The sequence below is a fragment of the Doryrhamphus excisus genome, unplaced genomic scaffold, assembly GCF_037039965.1.
Source record: "Doryrhamphus excisus strain RoL-2023G ecotype Guam unplaced genomic scaffold, RoL_Dexc_Guam_v1.1 HiC_scaffold_24, whole genome shotgun sequence".
Taxonomy (NCBI): Eukaryota; Metazoa; Chordata; class Actinopteri; order Syngnathiformes; family Syngnathidae; genus Doryrhamphus; species Doryrhamphus excisus.
In genome coordinates, this window is record NW_027621862.1 from 6,204,595 (window position 1) to 6,222,500 (window position 17,906).

Genomic DNA, 17,906 nt, shown 5'->3' on the forward strand with positions numbered 1-17,906 from the left:
CGTAAATAGCGAACAATAGCGGAAGTGGCACCGCCACACCACAAACACCCACATAAAAACATGAAAGCAGAGCAGTTCAAAGACAAAATATTTAGAAGCATTTGTGCTGTTTCACTTTTACTGTAGTTTACCATGTTTTTGTGATGAAACCTGGGATTGAACCAGGGACCTTCAGATAGTCAGTCGAACGCTCTCCCAACTAAGCAATTTCAGCTGCAAAGGTGTTCCTCTGCATTTTCTGTCTGGGCGAAATGTGGGGGTAGGATGAAGCTGCGTCTGTGCCACATCTGTGGCTGTGTACGTGGTCCAGTGTGTTCTCATCTTGGGTTGGAATGTCCCCATGCTGGTAACGGGTGGGGAATACAAACCGTTTGATGAGGATAAGCGGTACAGAAAATTGATGGAGTTCACTGGTTGAAGTCTCCAGCTACCATAAAAACGGTCATGGGCCACGAGCCTGTTCTGAATTCCCCTTTGGCCAATCGACACCACGTCAACTCAGCAGCAGTCCTCGTTAGTATAGTGGACAGTATCTCCGCCTGTCATGGCGGGGTTTGATTCCCCGACGGGGAGTTTCTCCTTTTTATGTCACGTTGAACCTTGAGCAGGGTTGCGTTTGCAACAACCAGTCGGGTAAAACAAACCCTTCTCACTCGAACAAGACCTCTCTTAATCTTCTTCTTAAGGTGTTCAGGTGTCTTGTACAATCTGACAGCCTTTTGCTGCCAAATCATTCCAGTAGTGGATAATGGAGCTGACCAGGAAAATGCCAGCTGTGGGATTTCAGCCAGTGCCTCCCGAGCGTAAGGAACCTTAATCTGGCGCTTTCGATCCACCCTCATCCACCCAACCTAAAATGGTGCCCTGATCAGGAAAAAAGTGTGACCTTGTGAGGTTTGCTGACAACAGAGGACACTCAAAAGGAGCCGCACAAAGCAGGGTACTTGTACAGATGTCAGCAGCAGAGTGGCGCAGCGGTAGCGTGCTGGGCCCATAACCCAGAGGTCGATGGATCGAAACCATCCTCTGCTATGGCTGTACTCTTTACGTGTCCTTTGAAGAGCTTGCAGATGTACTGTGTTTGTTCCTTAGCTGACCTGGTCCAGTAAAGAGTTCACGCTTCCTTTACTGATGTCCTCCATGCATTTAGATAGATAGATAGATAGATAGATAGATAGATAGATAGACTCCCTTTATTGTCATTGCACAAAAACACAGTTGTGAAATTGCCAACGAAATGTCGTTGCCTGGCTCCCATATAATAACAGACACAAAAGATAAGTAATAATAAATAATAATAATAATAATAATAATGTGGAGAATAAATAGATAGAATAGACACCAAATATGAACAACATAATGTAAAGTTTATTGCTCTCGAGTGCATTCACATGCCAATGCGGGACATTGAAGCATCGTGAAACACCCTAACTGTCCTCACTGGTCCATCGTCACTCTTATGGCCAGTTTCTGTTCATTTCGGGGAACCTCCTCCTCTTTGACGATCACCACATCTCCAACTTGCATGTTTCTTCTTGGCGTATGCCATCTTTGTCTCAGAGCAATGTTGGTCAGATACTCCTTCCAGAACTGTTCCGATAAATATTGCACTTGTCTCCATCTCATTGTAGTATACAAGTCCATCCATCTATCCATTTTCCTCCGCTTTTCCAGGTCCGGGTCGCGGGGGCAGCAGTCTTAGTGGGGAAGCCCAGACTTCCCGGTCCCCGGCCACCGAGAGGACACCAAGGCGTTCCCAGGCCAGCTGTGAGACATAATCCCTCCAGCGTGTCCTAGGTCTGCCCCGGGGCCTTTTCCCGGAACACCTCACCAGGGAGGCGTCCGGGAGGCTTCCGGACTAGATGCCGAGCCACCTCTACTGACTCCTCTCGATGTGAAGGAGAAGCGGCTCTACTCTGAGCCCTCCCGGATGACTGAGCTCCTCACCCTATCTCTTAGGGTGAGTCCAGCTACCCTATGGAGGAAACTCATTTCAGCCGCCTGTATCCGAGATCTCATTCTTTCGGTCATGACACAAAGCTCATGACCATAGGTGAGGGTGGGAACATAGATCGACCGGTAAATTGAGAGCTTTTTAACCACGACGGTCCGGTACAGCGACCGCATTACTGCCAAGGCTGTGCGATCCGTCTGTCGACCTCACGCTCCCACTTTCCCTCACGCGTGAACAAGACCCCAAGATACCTAAACTCCTCCACCTGGGGTAGGACCTCATTCCCAACCCGGAGGGAGCACTCCACCCTTTTCCGACTGAGAACCGTGGCCTCTGATTTGGAGATACTCAAATTTGGAGTCTCATCCCAGATGCTTCACACTCAGATGCAAACCGTCCCAGTAAATGCTGAAGGTCACAGCCCGAAGAGGCCATAAGAACCACATCATCTGCAAATAGCAGAGATGAGATTCTAAGGCCCCTGAAACAGACTCCCTCAACACCTTGGCTGTCCATGAAAATTGAAAAAAAAACTGGTTCTTGGGACATGGAATGTCACTTCTCTGGTGGGGAAGGAACCTGAACATGTGCAAGAGGTTGAGATATTCCGACTAGACAGTTGGACTCACCTCGACCCACAGTTTGGGTTCCGGAACCAAACTCCTCGAGAGGGGCTGGACCTTGTTCTACTCTGGAGTTGCTGCAGGGGAGAGGCAGCGAGCTGGTGTGGGCTTATTAATAGACCCCCGGCTTGGTGCCTCTGTGTTGGAGTCAGCCCCGGTGAACGAGAGGGTAATTTCCCTACGCCTTCGGGCTGGGGAAAAGCTCCTGACTGTCATTTGTGCGTAGGCGCCAAACGGGAGATCGGAGACTACAACGCCCATGTGGGCAATGACAGTGTGACCTGAACGGGCGTGATTGGGAGGAACGGCCTCCCTGACCTGAACCCATGCGGTGTGATGTTATTGGACTTCTGTGCGAACCACAGTTTGTCCATAACTAACACCATGTTCAAACATAGGGATGTCCATAAGTGCACTTGGCACCAGGGCACCATGGGCCTCAGGTCTATGATTGACTTTGTTGTCGTATCATCAGACCTGCGTCCGCATGTTCTGGACAGGCAGGTGAAGAGAGGGGCTGAGCTGTCAACTGATAACCACCTGGTGATGAGTTGGATTAGATGGCGGGGGAGGATGCTGGACAGACCTGGTAGACCCAAACGAGTAGTGAGGGTGTGCTGGGAACGTCTGGCAGAGTCTCCCATTCGTCGAGTCTTCAACTCTCACCTCTGGCAGAGCTCCACCTGCATCCCGGGGGGAAGCACCGGCGGTCGGTGCCAGTCGTGGCGGCAGGCCCCGAACCGGATGGTGGATACCAGAGGTCAGGGCCGCCGTCAAGCTGAAGAAGGAGTCCTATCCAGCATTGATGGCTTGTGGGACTCCGGAAGCAGCTGACAGGTACTGTCAGGCCAAATGGTTCGCGGCTCCGGCGGTTGTCGAGGCAAAAACTCGGGTGTGGGAGGAATTCGGTGAGGCCATGGAGCACGACTTTCGGTCGGTTCTGGCAAACCATCCGGCGCCTCTGAAAAGGGAAGCAGTGCTCAGTCCACACTGTTTACAGTGGAGACGAGGCCTGCTGACCTTGACTGGGGATGTAGTCGGATGGTGGAAGGAATACTTTGAGGCCCTTCTCAATTCCACTGACATACCTTCCATAGAGGAAGCAGAGTCTGAAGCAAGTCCTCCCTGACAAATTTACCAGGTGGTCAGAATCAGAATCAGAAATGGTTTTATTGCCGGGTATGATCAAACGCATACTCGGAATTTGTTTTGGTGAAGTAGGTGCAGACACATCTATTAAAAAATGAAAATACAAAATATACAGAATGCAGTAAAAGTATATGTACACAGTATGTTTTTTGTTTGTTATTCCGGAAGTGCAGTCTGATTGTTTTTCCTAAGAGTCCAAACTGAGCGTTAATTTAACACATATAGAGTGTCAAAGTGGCAGGATGAGGCAGAGGTGGGGTGTGAACAGTGCCAGGGGGTTCCGGGCCTTGTTGATGAGGCTGACAGCAGATGGGAAGAAACTGTTCTTGTGGCATGAGGTTTTGGTCCTGATGGACCGCAGCCTCCTCTCAAAGAGACTGTATCCGGGGTGAGAGAGATCGGCCACAATCCTTTCTGCACGCCTCAGGGTCCTGGAGGCGTACAGATCCTGGAGGGATGGAAGATTGCAGGAGGTGAGGATGGACTCAATGATGGGGGTGTAGAAGTGCACCATCATTGTCTTTGGCAGGATTATTTTTTTCAGCTGCCATAGGAACGTAGGAAGTACATCCTCTGCTGTGCCTTCTTGATGAGGGAGCTGATGTTCGGCTCCCACTGGAGGTCCTGGGAGATGATGGTACCCAGGAAGCGGAAGGACTCCACAATGTCAATCGTAGAGTCACAGAGGGTGATGGGGACAGGAGAGGCTGAGTTCTTCCTGTTGTCCACAACCATCTACACTGTTTTTAGGGTGTTGAGCTTCAGGTTGTTCAGGTTGCACCAAGTCGCCAGATGGTCAACCTCCCACCTGTAGGTGAACTTGTCGCCGTCAGAGACGAGTCCGATGAGGGTGGTGTCGTGCGCAAACTTCAGGAGCTTGACAGACTGGTGACTGGAGGTACAACTGTTTGTGTACAGGAAGAGCAGAGGAGAAAGAACACAGCCCTGGGGGGATCCGGTGCTGACGGTTTTTGTATCTGAGATGTGTTTGCCCAGCTTCACGCACTGTTTGCTGTCAGACAGGAAGTCTGTAATCCACCTGCAGGTGGAGTCAGGCATGCTCAGCTGGGAGAGCCTCTCCTGGAGCAGAGTTGGGAGGATGGTGTTGAAGGCGGAGCTGAAGTCCACAAACAAGATCCTAGCATAGGTTCCTGCGGAGTCCAGGTGCTGGAGGACAAACACACCGAGGCAGCCGTCTGCGGCGCCATTTTGGAAACACGTGGTGGCATGGGAATAGATGACTACATGGTAATCAGGTGGTTAGGTGTCAGTGGTTCCAGACACATGGGTTGTTTACATTGTCCACAGTAAGAGGGTGATTATTCACAACAGACATGGCTTCATAAAGAAAGGTTCTCAAGGAACTGTCATTCAACCTGCCAGCACTGTTTGCTAGGACTGAAATGTGCATGCTTCTGATGGTTCTGATCTGGCGCTCCCAAACACCTCCCATATGGCTTGCATTAATGACAAAGTTGCATTGCTTGTCTGCCAGGTATTCTGTTACTCTTTCTGTGTTTATTTCCTTTAGTGACTTTTCCATTTCATTTTCAGTTCAAACTAAGTATGTTCCTTGATATGATCGGATGTGCCAAACAGCACCTCTGATGGCAAAGAAGCATTTTAGGGCATTGATGAATGAGTCAGTGGTCATGTCCTTGAGCATCTCTATGTGAACACCTCCAGAACATAGACAAGTGAATAGTAGGCCGTACTGTTTTTGTTCTTTACGCCCTTGTTTTGTGTGAAAGGGGCCAAAACAATCCATGCCACCATAGGTAATTGGTGGGGAAGGCTCAATGCGGTCTTGAGGTAAGTTAGCCATCTTTTGTTCCTCCGTCGCTCCTCGAGCTTTCCGGCATGGGATGCACTGTTGACTATGTTGAGCCGCTGCTTTGCTCCCTCCCACGATCCAGTAGTCAGTTAATTCAAGAACCAATATAGTTCTGAGAATGGACCTTAGCTCAAATGGTATAGCACTTGCTTTGCATGTGAGAGGTAGCGGGATTGATTGCCTAAATTCTACAAGGAATGCTTTGTTTTATTGGCTAATTGTAGGCCATTCGCCATAGCGCACTCCAAGGTTACAGAGGTCAAAGGTAAGCTTATATTCAGCAGCACAGTGGCGAAAGGTAAATTTATGTGCATTACCGTTTCCACAGGTTCCCGATTGGTACAACCCGGCATTAATACCTCTTAGTGTAATTCTACCTTACTGGTGGATGCCTTCTTCTGGCCGATCCTCAGGGCTGACCTCTGGTGGTGGTGCGGTGGACCCGGCGTGAGTGATAGGTTACCGACCGAGAACATGACTGGTGTTTGTGCCCCGATTTCTTTCCTTCCTCCAATAACAGTATTGTTAATTGATGTGGAGCGCCTATAGTGCTACTTCCGTAGGGTCTCACCTCATGCCACCGGACGCCCTGAGGACCAGACAAGGTGTGTAAACCCCAACCTGACGTACACTGACGCCATAGGTGCCCTTGGATAGGTTTTTCTTGTGGTGGTGTCCTGTTGGTTATGAGGGCGGGGTGTTGTTGACGGGGGCTTTTGTTGTTCCTTCACGGTCCGCATTCTTTGCACTCGGGGTCTAAATTTTGGGTAGAGGACAATGGGGTCGCCGCCCCCATTGATCTGCTTCATGCAGTCACGGTGCGTGAGAGGTTTGCCACCGCTTTGCTTTGCCATGCTGTTTTCTTGACCGACCTTTTCCAGCCTTGCTGGGGGTGTTTCGCAGTTGATTGGGTTGTGCGCTGTTGGTTATGGGGCCCGATGGGTTTTCGCCGTGGGCTTTTGTTGTTCCTGGAGCAGATGGGGTGAACCCATGACCTTGGCTTTATTAGCATCACGCTCTGACCAACTGAGCTGACCGACCACAGGACACCACTGCATCAAATGTTTCCAGCTCAAATCGACTAACTCATCCTTAACGGACCGCATTCTCCGTGCCATGCTGTTTTCTTTACCTTTCCCTGGTGGGTTGGTGGCCTTGATGGGGGTGTTTCGCAGTTCACTGGGTTATGTGCTGTTGGTTATGGGGCTGGGGGATTATGAGGGGTGGGGTCTTGTCGATGGGGGGTTTTGTTGTTCCGTCACGGTCCGCATTCTCTGCACCTGTGGTCTAAATTGCTGAGGATAATGGGGTCCACTGCCTCCATTGATCTGCTCCTTGCAGTCTTGGTGACCGAGAGGTTTGTTGACGCTCTGCTTTGACATGCTGTTTTCTTTACCTCTGGAGGGTGTTTCACAGGTGACAATTGACACTTTGGTCTCCATCCCTTGTATGAACATTTTTACCCATTGGCGAACTGTTTTTGTGTCCGTGCCAGATGCACAGGATTTCCTTTTCTACTAAAGGCACCATTGTCAAGTTTGCATGCTTCGCAGGCCCAATGCTTTAGTTGGTCAAATTACATGCTTAGAAAAGAGGGGCTCATTGGTTCCAATTCCAGCAGTCCTCTACTGGTATTTCCATGAATCTGGTTTTTATACTTTTTATCAGAGGTCACGTTGAGGTACAAAGACTGTTTTCAGGAGAAATGCCACCCTGACCCTCCAGAGTCCACTTTTTAAAAGGCATTCATACACTCTGCGTTTTGTTTTCCATGTGGTTATTATGTTATGTTAGTCCAGATTAACAGCCTAGTTATTTGTGTCAGTCCCAGGGACCATTTCTAGACCCTCGTGTGACACTTGTGTTGGACTCTTTTGGAGAGCCCTTGCATTCCTCCAAATTGGTAAACCCTTTGTATCGGTGCCAAATACATACGGGATTCCCCACCTGCTGACCAAATGACACACGACAAGTGGCGTTGTCTCAACGTGCAAGCAGTTAATGTCTAGAAGAGTAAAGGCAGCATTGCCGGGGTTACTTGCTCAGCTGGCGCTGTGGCTTAGCTGGTGAAAGTGCCTGTCTAGTAAACAGGAGATCCTGGGTTCAAATCCCAGCAGTGCCTGGTGTGTGGTCCGTGAAACTTTGACAGCTGAATTTTGATCCACGTACCTCTTTTTGTCACTTGCCCTTCAAAAACGAGTCTACGGTGCATCCACAGCTGACTGTTGTGGATCCCGTTACGCCAGAAGGTGCTAAATCCAAAGAGTATGACATTGTGATGTTTTGTCATTCAGCGCCACTTTGCATAGGCTCAGCCACTTGACAGTTTAATTTTTTCTCCGACAGTGTTTCCCCATGTGGCATTGGTTGTTCAGTGGTAGAATTCTAGCTTGCCAATGCAGTGTCAATTCCCGGCTAATGCAGTGTCTCTCAGCTTATACTTTTCTTTAGAGTTCATGTGAAAAAAGTACAAAGGCTCTTTTTCCTGCGAATGGGCAGAACTCAGAATGACACCTGAAAAGTAACAGTCCGGACCACCTGAGAGTTAAGGCGGATAGCACTTGAGTATTTGCAAATTTCTGTCAGAAGTAGAAACTTATTGAAACCTTACTGCAGTGATGCTGATGTAGTCTCTGTGCAATGGTCAGTGCGTCGGCCGGGCCGCGCGTGTGTTGTTGCCCTTTGCTGCCAGCCAATCAGGATGCGAGACAGATGTCAGACAAGCAGAGAGACTTTGGAGAAATGAAGTCAGGTATTTGAATCCCGTCTAAGCCATCAGTCAAGTCACAGTTTTCTTCTCCACAATATTATTTTTTCCAATTAATCCCTATATCATTACAAATTATCAGGCTTATATTGATACCAGTGCTTGAAATAAAATACAAAATCAATGCAATGTAACAAAGAATATTTATTTATCAGGTTGCCACACTCAAGAACACTCTCAATAATAAAAAACAAATAATAATCTACATGTAAGCAGTTATGAATAATGAACATACATATTGTTCACTTATTTTGCCGCCTTTGTTTCTCCTTGTCATAGAAAGGAGAGGCCTGGAAATCCCTCCAGTTCCCAAGTAGATGTACTTCTCTGAAGCCAGCGTGGATGCGGGGGCTTTTCCAGCCCTGCTTCAGCTGCATCCTGCAGAGGCACTTTCGGACAGGGGGTGGAGGAGATTCCTCCCCCTTTCTCTTCTTCTGCTGTTTTTCCTCCACCCTCTTTCTTGTCTCATCCACCTCTCGCTGGAAGAAGTCTGTTTGACTGAAATCTTTAAACGGCATCTTAGGGTCTGTCAGACCTTCTGCAGCAATAAGAGTATCTGACAGGGCCTCGTTGATAAACGTTGTGTGTTGCTGTCCCATTACCTTGATATTTTGATTTTGGTTGGCCACAGCACAGACATGGTTTTTGTTTGAGTTTTGTTGACACAGGAGGTGGTTGCTGCTGCTCCAACGGGGTATGAGCAGGTGGTGGTGGTGAAATAACCATCACTGCAGGCAGTGTCACTACAGGCACAAGATGCAACTATTCCAACAAAGGGACACATGATTACGTTTTTACCTAGCTTTGCTTTGGCTGAAGCTCTGTCAGGTTCAAACTCCTGTGACGCGTGTTTAAAAAACACTTAAATACAGAAATTCAGAAGAGACAGACAACAATATTCAAAGTTGCTCACAGCGAGGAGAGTGAAACCACATACCCAGTGACATGCCGCTCCACTCTGAATATGCAGTTCACACTCCTCTCCTTTTATTCTCTTTCGGGGGTCCCTACTACATGGTCGTGCAACTCTAGGGGGGGGGGGGGGTGGAGAAGGCAGTTGCACGAGCTGTATTTGTTTGTCTATGTGTGTGTGTGTATGTGAGAGCAATTACTTGTAATGTTTTATTAGTTCTTATCTTGACACATTCTTGCAGGATTAACATGAACATCTGCAGGGTTGCTGTTGCTGCATCCAGGCACCTCCAGGACCTGGGGGTTGCTGGGGGTCTCTGATCAGGGTCACGGGAACATTCCTTCTTCAGCACATTCAAACACTTTCTATTGTCTAAGCAAATGGATATAAGGGTGATAAACAAAATAATAATTGTATATACACTTTATTCTAACAAGCTCAGTTACAGAAACTTTATTGTTCGAGTCAGATGCTGGGACAGGGGCCATGGTATTAGAGGTAGTCGCAGTAGTAGTTTGGAAGGGAAGAGGGTGAACAGAGGCGTGAACAAAGTTGAAAAGCCTGGTGGGAGGTGTGGAGGAAGGCTGCACTGGCTCTGCTCCTTGATCAGCTTGATCAGACAGGATGCCTGGAGAAGGACCACTTGTGGCGTGGCAAGGATCCTTCTTTTATGTCAAGAAGAGTATTAATGTTCTTGAAGCTGAGGGTATAGCGAAGGAATGACAGAAGGCTGTCTTTCCTTGCTATGCCCCTCAACCACCAGCACTCCTGTAGCCTCTTCTCTCTGGTACCTTTGGATAAGATACACAGTGTATCTTTTCAGTGTAACTGTTTCACTTATACTGTAGTTTGCCGTGTTTATGTCCGTCTCGTCGCTCACTCGCTCGGAAAAAGCAATTGTGCTGTTTTACCTGAAGTTCAGGATGGATGGAGAACAGAAGTGGCAGTCCTCGATAGTGTAGTGGACAGTATCTCCGCCTGTCACGTGGAACACCTAGGTTCAATTCCCTGATGGGGAGTTCCTGTTTCGTATGTCATGTTGTCACGTTGTAACCCTTGAGCAGGGATACAATTGCAACAACCAGTCTGGGAAAACAAACCCTCCCCCCTTGAACAAGACATCTCTTAATGTTTTTTCTCAAAGTGCTCAGCTGTGTTGTACAATCTGACAGTCCTTTGCTGCCAAATCCTTCCAGTCATGGATAATGGACCTGACCAGGAAAATTCCAGCTGTGGGATTTCAACCAGTGCCTCCTGAGCGAAAGGAGCCTTAATCTGGCGGTGAATGGTAGGCCCCTTCCCTGAAATGTGAAACCAACCTCGTTTGTCCTCCTACTGTGGTCAAGTACAGTATGCCAGAAGATTTCTGCTCCCTCATCCTCAACACCGAGAAGGCCAAGGAGATGACCGTGCACACAAGGAATAACTTGTTTAAGTAAACCTTTTCGACCTAGCTGACCCAGAAAAAAAGTCAGTCTTTGTTTGTTAAATTATCACCATGAGGATGTGTGCTGGTTTAGTGCATATGCAGAAGTTAGTTCCCATCGTGTAATGATGTTTGGTCTGCTAATGTAATCTGACAGTGTGTACTCCAGGACGCTACAATGCACTTGCATGTTCCATGGTGTAATGGTTTGCACTCTGGACTCTGAATCCAGTGATCCAAGTTCAAGTCTTTGTGGAACCTACTTTCCCTGCAGCAATTGAGTGTTTGGACTGTGTCTTCCTTTAACAGTAAGTGTATGGTGACTTTTTTACTTACTCTACAAATCAGCTGTAACCGTGGATCAGGATGAGTTCCCCAAATGACGCGAATGTTTGTGACAGCTGATGTCAAGGATCAGCTGGCAGCATGTGAGGAAGAAACTTGGTTTGTGTGCGGGGCTACACAAGTCTGTCCAGTTTCAGTGGTTCGGTGAAGGGTAGGCCCCTTCCCATAAAAGTTAAACCAACCTCCTTTATCCTCCTACTGTGGTTAAGTACAGTATGCCAGAAGATTTCTGCTCCCTCATCCTCAACACCGAGAAGGCCAAGGAGATGACATGCACATGAGGAATAACTTGTTTAAGTCAACCTTTTCGACCCAGCTGACCCATCAAGAAGTCATTCTTTGTTTGTTAAATTCTCCCAGTCACCATGAGGATGTGTGCTGGTGAAGTGCATATGCAGAAGTTAGTTCCCATCGTGTAATGATGTTTGATGTGTCTGAGGGGTTATAGCTCAGTGGTTGAGCATTTGACTGCAGATCAAGAGGTCTCCAATTCAAGTCCTGATGCACTCCCTTGTTTGAAGAATGAATGCATGGCTCAGACACCCTTGCAACAACTTGTGGTCATGTATCTTGAGTCTGTGTAATATAACTCTAGATTGCTTCCCATTTTGCATGGCCTTTTTTCGATCTTCCAGGACGAACCTACCATCCAAATTTTCAATACCAAATGGCTGATCACTTTTAATGGACAGTGGACAACAGTTTTCCTAGCTTATCTACACTTATCCTCTTAAATAAACAACTGCACAGTTTATCCTACATCATCTAAACAAATCATCCAAACAAATATCAATCCCACTATCTCTCACATGCAAAGCAAGCGCACTACCATTTGAGCTAATTCTGCTGCTGTTGCAGTGTTGGCAGAGAAGGTCCATGGTGGTCTAGTGGCTAGGATTCAGTGCGCTTTGGATAGGTTTTGACTGGAGATAGGATTTGTCTTCGGTCTCGGTTGAATGGTTGGGGTCATCTTGAAATGCTATCTGCGAACTGCTGTCATCAGCTCAGCAGCAGTCCTCGTTAGTATAGTGGAAAGTATCTCCACCTGTCACATGGAAGACCGGGGTTCGTTACACTGAAGGGGAGTTCCTGTTTTGTATGTGACAATGTCATGTTGAACCTTGAGCAGTGTTGCGGTTGCAACAACCAGTCGGGTAAAACAAACCCTTCTCATGGGAAAAAGACCTCTCTTAATCTTCTTCTCAAAGTGCTCAGCTGTGTTGTACAATCTGACAGTCCTTTGCTCCCAAATCATTCCCGTCGTGGATAATGGACCTGACCAGGAAAATGCCAGCTGTGGGATTTCAACCAGTGCCTGCCGAGCAAAAGGAGCCTTAATCTGGCGCTTTAGACCACTCATCCACACAACGTAAAAACCAAAGGCCTGGATGGCTTAATTCGTAGGATGCATTCAGAGAGTGTCCCTGGGTGGGCTCAAACCACCAGCCTGCCGGTTAACAGCCGAGCCACTGGCCGACCGGCCACAGAGACTCACACCAAAAACCAAAACCACATGGTCCTCATGGGAAATCCCCTGACCCAAAATGTGATCCCAAATACCACTAATGAGTTGACAAGTCTCATGGTTGTTGACGTAATTGGCCAACACTTTTCCTTGTATTTGTACTGATGTAACACGGAATATTTGGTGCATTTTAACCATTGGTCTTTTGGGGCCGTCATGGTGTAAAGACGTCTGTGACAATGGAGATCCAGGTGAAATTGCCTGGATCTTCATGGTTGTTGGCTGAATTAGCAGGTTACCTTCCACTTTGACTGATATTACAGCATAATCACGGGGTTTTTTGCATCTTACAAGTTGTTGTTGTCAAGTGGTTAAGGTGATGGATTTGAAATCTGTTGGGTTTTCCCCGCGCAGGTTCAAATCCTGTCGACCACATGCAGTTTTGGGTTCAGTCATGGTGTCAAGACTTTTCTGACGGTGGTGAGTCATGGGAAATCCTCAGACCAAAAATGTGTCAGGGGATCCATGGGGATCCATGTGAAATCCCCTGACTCATGAGTTGACAAGTCTCATGCTTGTAACAATACTGGCAACCAGTTTCCATTGCATTTCAACTGATATACAACGACATCATCTGTGAGGTTCTGAGCTTTTGACAAGTTGTTGTCCACGGTTACCACTGTGTATTTGTACTCAAATCAACAAGTAATCACACATTAACTGGTCAAGGAAAACACAGTCCAAATGTTTGATTGCTGCAGGGCAAGTTGGTTCCACCAAGACTTGAACTTGGATCACTGGAGTCAAAGTCCAGAGTGCCAACCATTACACCACGGAACCTGCAAGGGTACAGACATTGTCAGGTCCTGAAGTACATCCTGTCAGATTCCATTATTGAACTTGATTGAAGTTGATTGAACTTCACTGATCCTGTTGTTTTGGGAATTGTGTCGAAAGAAAAAGCAATAATCAGGTCAAAGGACAGGGAGGGCTTGTCCAGGAATTGAACTCGGGACCTCTAGACCAACAAGCCCCTGTTTTGACAAATACCTGCAATCCATATTCCCCGGGCAACGCCGCACTGGGGCGTGAGGGCAGGGGTGTTGTTGACAGGGGCTTTTGTTGTTCCTTTACGGTCCGCATTCTCTGCACTCGTGGTCTAAATTTTGGGTAGAGGATAATGGGGTCCACTGCCCCCTTTGATCTGCTCCTTGCAGTCTTGGTGACCAAGAGGTTTGTTGCAGCTCTGCTTTTACATGCTGTTTTCTTTACCTCTCCCCGGTCTTTCTGCAGTCTTGTCGAGGGTGTTTCACAGGTGGTTGTCACTGTGGGCTTTTGTTGTTCCTGGGGCACATAAAGAAGAGTGGCCAGTACGGGGGTTGAACCCGTGACCTTGGCGCCACGCTCTGACCAACTGAGCTAACCGACCACAGGACACCATTGCATCAAATGTTTCCAGCTCAAATCAACGAACTCATCCTTAACAGACCGCATTCTCTGTGCTCGTGGTCAAAATTTTGGTTCTCGGACAATGGGGTCATCTGCCCCCATTGATCATGCAGTCACGGTGGGCGAGAGGTCTGCCGCTGCTCTGCTTTGCCATGCTGTTTTCTTTACCTTTCCCCGGTCGGTTGGCAGCCTTGATGGGGGTGTTTCGCAGTTGACTGGGTTGTGCGCTGTTGGTTATGGGGCCTGGGGGGTTTTGGGCTTTTGTCGCCGCCATGCTGTTTTCCTTGTGGTGGTGTACTGTTAGTTGTTGTCAACGGGGGCTTTTGTTGTTTCTTCACGGTCCGCATTCTCTGCACTCGTGGTCTGAAGAGGATAATGGGGTCCACTGCCCCCATTGATCTGCTCCTTGAGTCTTGGTGACCAAGAGGTTTTTTGCCGCTCTGCTTTGACATGCTGTTTTCTTTACCTTTCCCCGGTCTTGTCGAGGGTGGGTGGTGTGATGCCGGTTATGGGGGCCGGTAAGTTGCCGCCCTGGGATTTTGTTGTTCCTGGAGCACATAAAGAAGAGTGGCTAGTACGGGGGTTGAACCTGTGACCTTGGCGTTATTAGCACCACGCTCTGAGTAACTGAGCTAACCGGCCACATGACACCATTGCAATATTTTATGTTTTTTTTTTTATTTTATGTACCCCAAAGCAGACTCAATCGGTACGCTGGGGTCTGAGGGCGATAAGCGGGTATCTGGTGGACACCTTGTTTGTGCTCTTGACATGTATTTCGGGACAGTTTAACAATTGGCTTTTGATGGTGGAACAAGCTAAAACAAGGAAAACAGATTGTTTAGCGTGCCTGGGAGTGGGCCCCTTATTGCAAATAGTTCCCGCTGTGATTTCCGCCGAGTGTCCCTGATGAATACATCCACTGCTCCAGAAGCAGCCTCGGCTAATTGTCGGCCATTCGCCGTAGCGCACCCCGAGGTTACAGAGGTCAAAGGTAAGCCCATATTCAGCAGCACAGTGGCGAAAGGTAAATTTATGTGCATTACCGTTTCCACAGGTTCCCGATTGGTACAACCCGGCATTAATATCTCTTGGTGTAATTCTACCTTACAGATGGATGCCTTCTTCCGGCCGATACTCAGGGCTGACCTCTGGTGGTGGTGCGGTGGACCCGGCGTGAGTGATAGGTTACCGACCGAGAACATGACTGGTGTTTGTGCGCCGATTCCTTTCCTTCTTCCAATGACAGTATTGTCAGTAGATGTGGAGCGCCTAGTGCATAGTGCTACTTCCGTAGGGTCTCACCTCATGCCACCGGCCGCCCTGAGGACCAGGTGAGGTGTGTCAACCTCACCCTGGTTAGACACCCCCAACCCGACGTACATTGACGCCATAGGTATCCCTCGTGGCGTCCCAGAGGAGTATAAAATTACAGATCAGGTTATATCCAGTTTTGCTTCTATCATCCCTTTGATTTCCATTAACCATAATACCGAAGTGATTCATTATCTGCATTATAACGTTCAGCGTCTCTCTAATCAAACTGAAGAAGCGTTCAGAGCAGTTAGTGTAGCAGTTAGCTACTTCTCTGATGGCCTTCCAGACTTGCATGGCAGTTGACATGCTATAAGCAGAAAAGGGTGGTGTGAGTGTAAGGTACATAAAAGATAAGGTAACATGGTTTAAAAAAAAACAGTTTAAAACGTATAAATATGGTTAGAGCATTTAAGAGTAGTAATAGTTCATGTCATACATATAAATTCAGTTGTAAAAGAAAAAAAGACACCCTACTATTTTTTATATGTTTGTGTCTAAAATAAACCAAATCTCCATTGTTGGCGTTTGAGTGTAATACCGCAAGGTCCACTAGGGGGTGCTAGCAGTGATGGCGGTATAGAGTAGGTGACAAAACGACAGAGGAAGAATAAATCCTGAGCTTGAATATACGTCAAGTCATCGTGGATTGTCTTGGTATCTATCTTGGTGTCTTCGTATAAAATAGAAATAATGTATGCAAACGACTGTAAAGAGTGTAGAAGTTGACCCAACGTTGTGGAATGCTCTACCTGTTAATATTAGAGCTGCTACCTCAGTAGAAATGTTCAAGTCCCGACTTAAGATTCATTTCTATACTTTAGCGTTTAGTTAAAAATATTCCCTGCCTGTTTTGACTGCCGCTCCTTCTCTCTCCCATACCCCCCAGGAGAGGCTGTTTGGAAGTTGCCTTGACGGAACTGGACATCTGACGTGGCCTACCTTGTGGAGGCGCTGCAGCAGAGGGATGGTGATCATCTCAAGACCCGCGGCTGCCCAACTGTCCTAATGGCATTACATCTTGGACCTGGACTATTATACTCTCTGTTTATATTTAACTGTCACATGTTAACCTCTCCACATCCATTGCAGCTTGGTCATCCTAGAAGGGGGATTCCCCCATCTGCGGTCCCTTCTCAAGGTTTCTTTATCCCTAATGGGTTTTGAGTTTTTCCTTGCCCTGATGGGGGTTCAGATCAGGGGATGTCGTTTGTCGTCTATTGTCTATCATCTACTGTTGCCTGCTTGTTAAGCCCTTTGAGAATCTTTTGTGATTAAGGGCTATATAAATAAACTTGACTTGACTTGACTTGGTGCAACACACCCGACCACCTCATGAAGAGCAGAGCTGTCCTTTTCCGGGCGAAACCCATGAACTCTGACTCGGAGGTGCAGTTTGCCCATTTCAGCTGCTCCAAATTTGTCTGCAGGCAAAACTTTAATTTTAGACTCAGGTCAATTGGAAAGGTTGGCGAGTCCCAGGGTTTTTTTTTTTTTTTCCCGCTTTATTTGGGCAAATATATGAATCATAACAGTGCATTTCTTACATCAATCAAAATCAAAATATAACTTTCCATTGAACCTGGAATCTTCTGATCCGTAGTCAGATGCGTTATTCATTGCACCCACTGTACTTGACCACAAAAGAGGTTGGTTTGACATTTAAGGGAAGGGGTCACTTGAACAGGTCTTGAACCCTGGTCCCTGCGATTAAAAAGCTGAGGCTCTACCAACTGCGCTATACAGGCCCTTGATGAATGAGGAGAACTTACAAGGCAAAAACTTCTGACATACTGTACTTGACCTTGCCATGGACAGAGATGAAGAAGCCCCGGTCCCGAAATTGCCACCTCCAAGAATGACTGAGGTTTCCAAAAAACACAGGTGGTGTCAAATAATAAAACATATAGATACAGCCTGCAGTTAGCAAGTCATAATCAGAAGGAATATCGACTTTTGACTTCAATATTTATGCAACTGAACAATAAACTCCCTTGCAAAATGGAGCCAGAATGGATACAATCTAGGGTTACAACAGTAACCTTCCCATACCTTTATGGAAACAAACCAAAACCAACCTCACTTGAGTTGGATTGACCAAAGGAACCATGCAAAAAGGGAAACAATCGAGTTATATTACACCGATTCGAGAGACATTACCACAAGTTGTTGCAATTCTCAAGGGTGTTTGAGCCAGGCATCCATGTACTTTTAGACTATTCTTAAATAGTAAATAATAAATAAAATAATCCTAAAACCAAGGCTGTGCATCATGGGGCATCCGGATATCAACCAGGACCTCTTGATCTGCAGTCAAATGCTCTACCACTGAGCTATACCCCCTCAAACGCACCATCCATCGTTACACGATGGGAACTATGCATATGCACTAAACCAGCTCATCCTCATGGTGACTGGGAGAATTTAACAAACAAAGATTGACTTCTTGACGGGTCAGCTAGGTCGAAAAGGTTTACTTAAACAAGTTATTCCTTGTGTGCACGGTCATCTCCTTGGCCTTCTCGGTGCTGAGGATGAGGGAGCAGAAACCCCAATGGATTTCTAATCCATCGCCTTAACCACTCGGCCACAACAAATTGTCACAAACGCAGAACCTCACAGATTATGCCGTTGTATATCAGTCGAAATGCAATGGAAAATGTTTGC

General features: G+C 47.2%; 1 protein-coding gene and 2 non-coding genes across 3 annotated transcripts in view; 1 reads left to right on the top strand and 2 right to left on the bottom strand.

The window, feature by feature from the left end:
* Positions 1 to 17,906, bottom strand: part of LOC144895270 (uncharacterized) — a 39,673-nt gene that overhangs the window by 12,276 nt on the left and 9,491 nt on the right. Inside the window, 2 exon segments of the mRNA XM_078788857.1 lie at positions 4,535 to 4,593; positions 4,666 to 4,893. Of these exon segments, the coding sequence (XP_078644983.1) occupies positions 4,535 to 4,593; positions 4,666 to 4,893 (287 nt within the window).
* On the top strand, positions 7,609 to 7,682 carry trnat-agu (transfer RNA threonine (anticodon AGU)). Its single transcript has one exon. It is a non-coding gene; the product is annotated as a tRNA-Thr (tRNA).
* Positions 13,245 to 13,316, bottom strand: trnaq-uug (transfer RNA glutamine (anticodon UUG)). The gene has a single exon. It is a non-coding gene; the product is annotated as a tRNA-Gln (tRNA).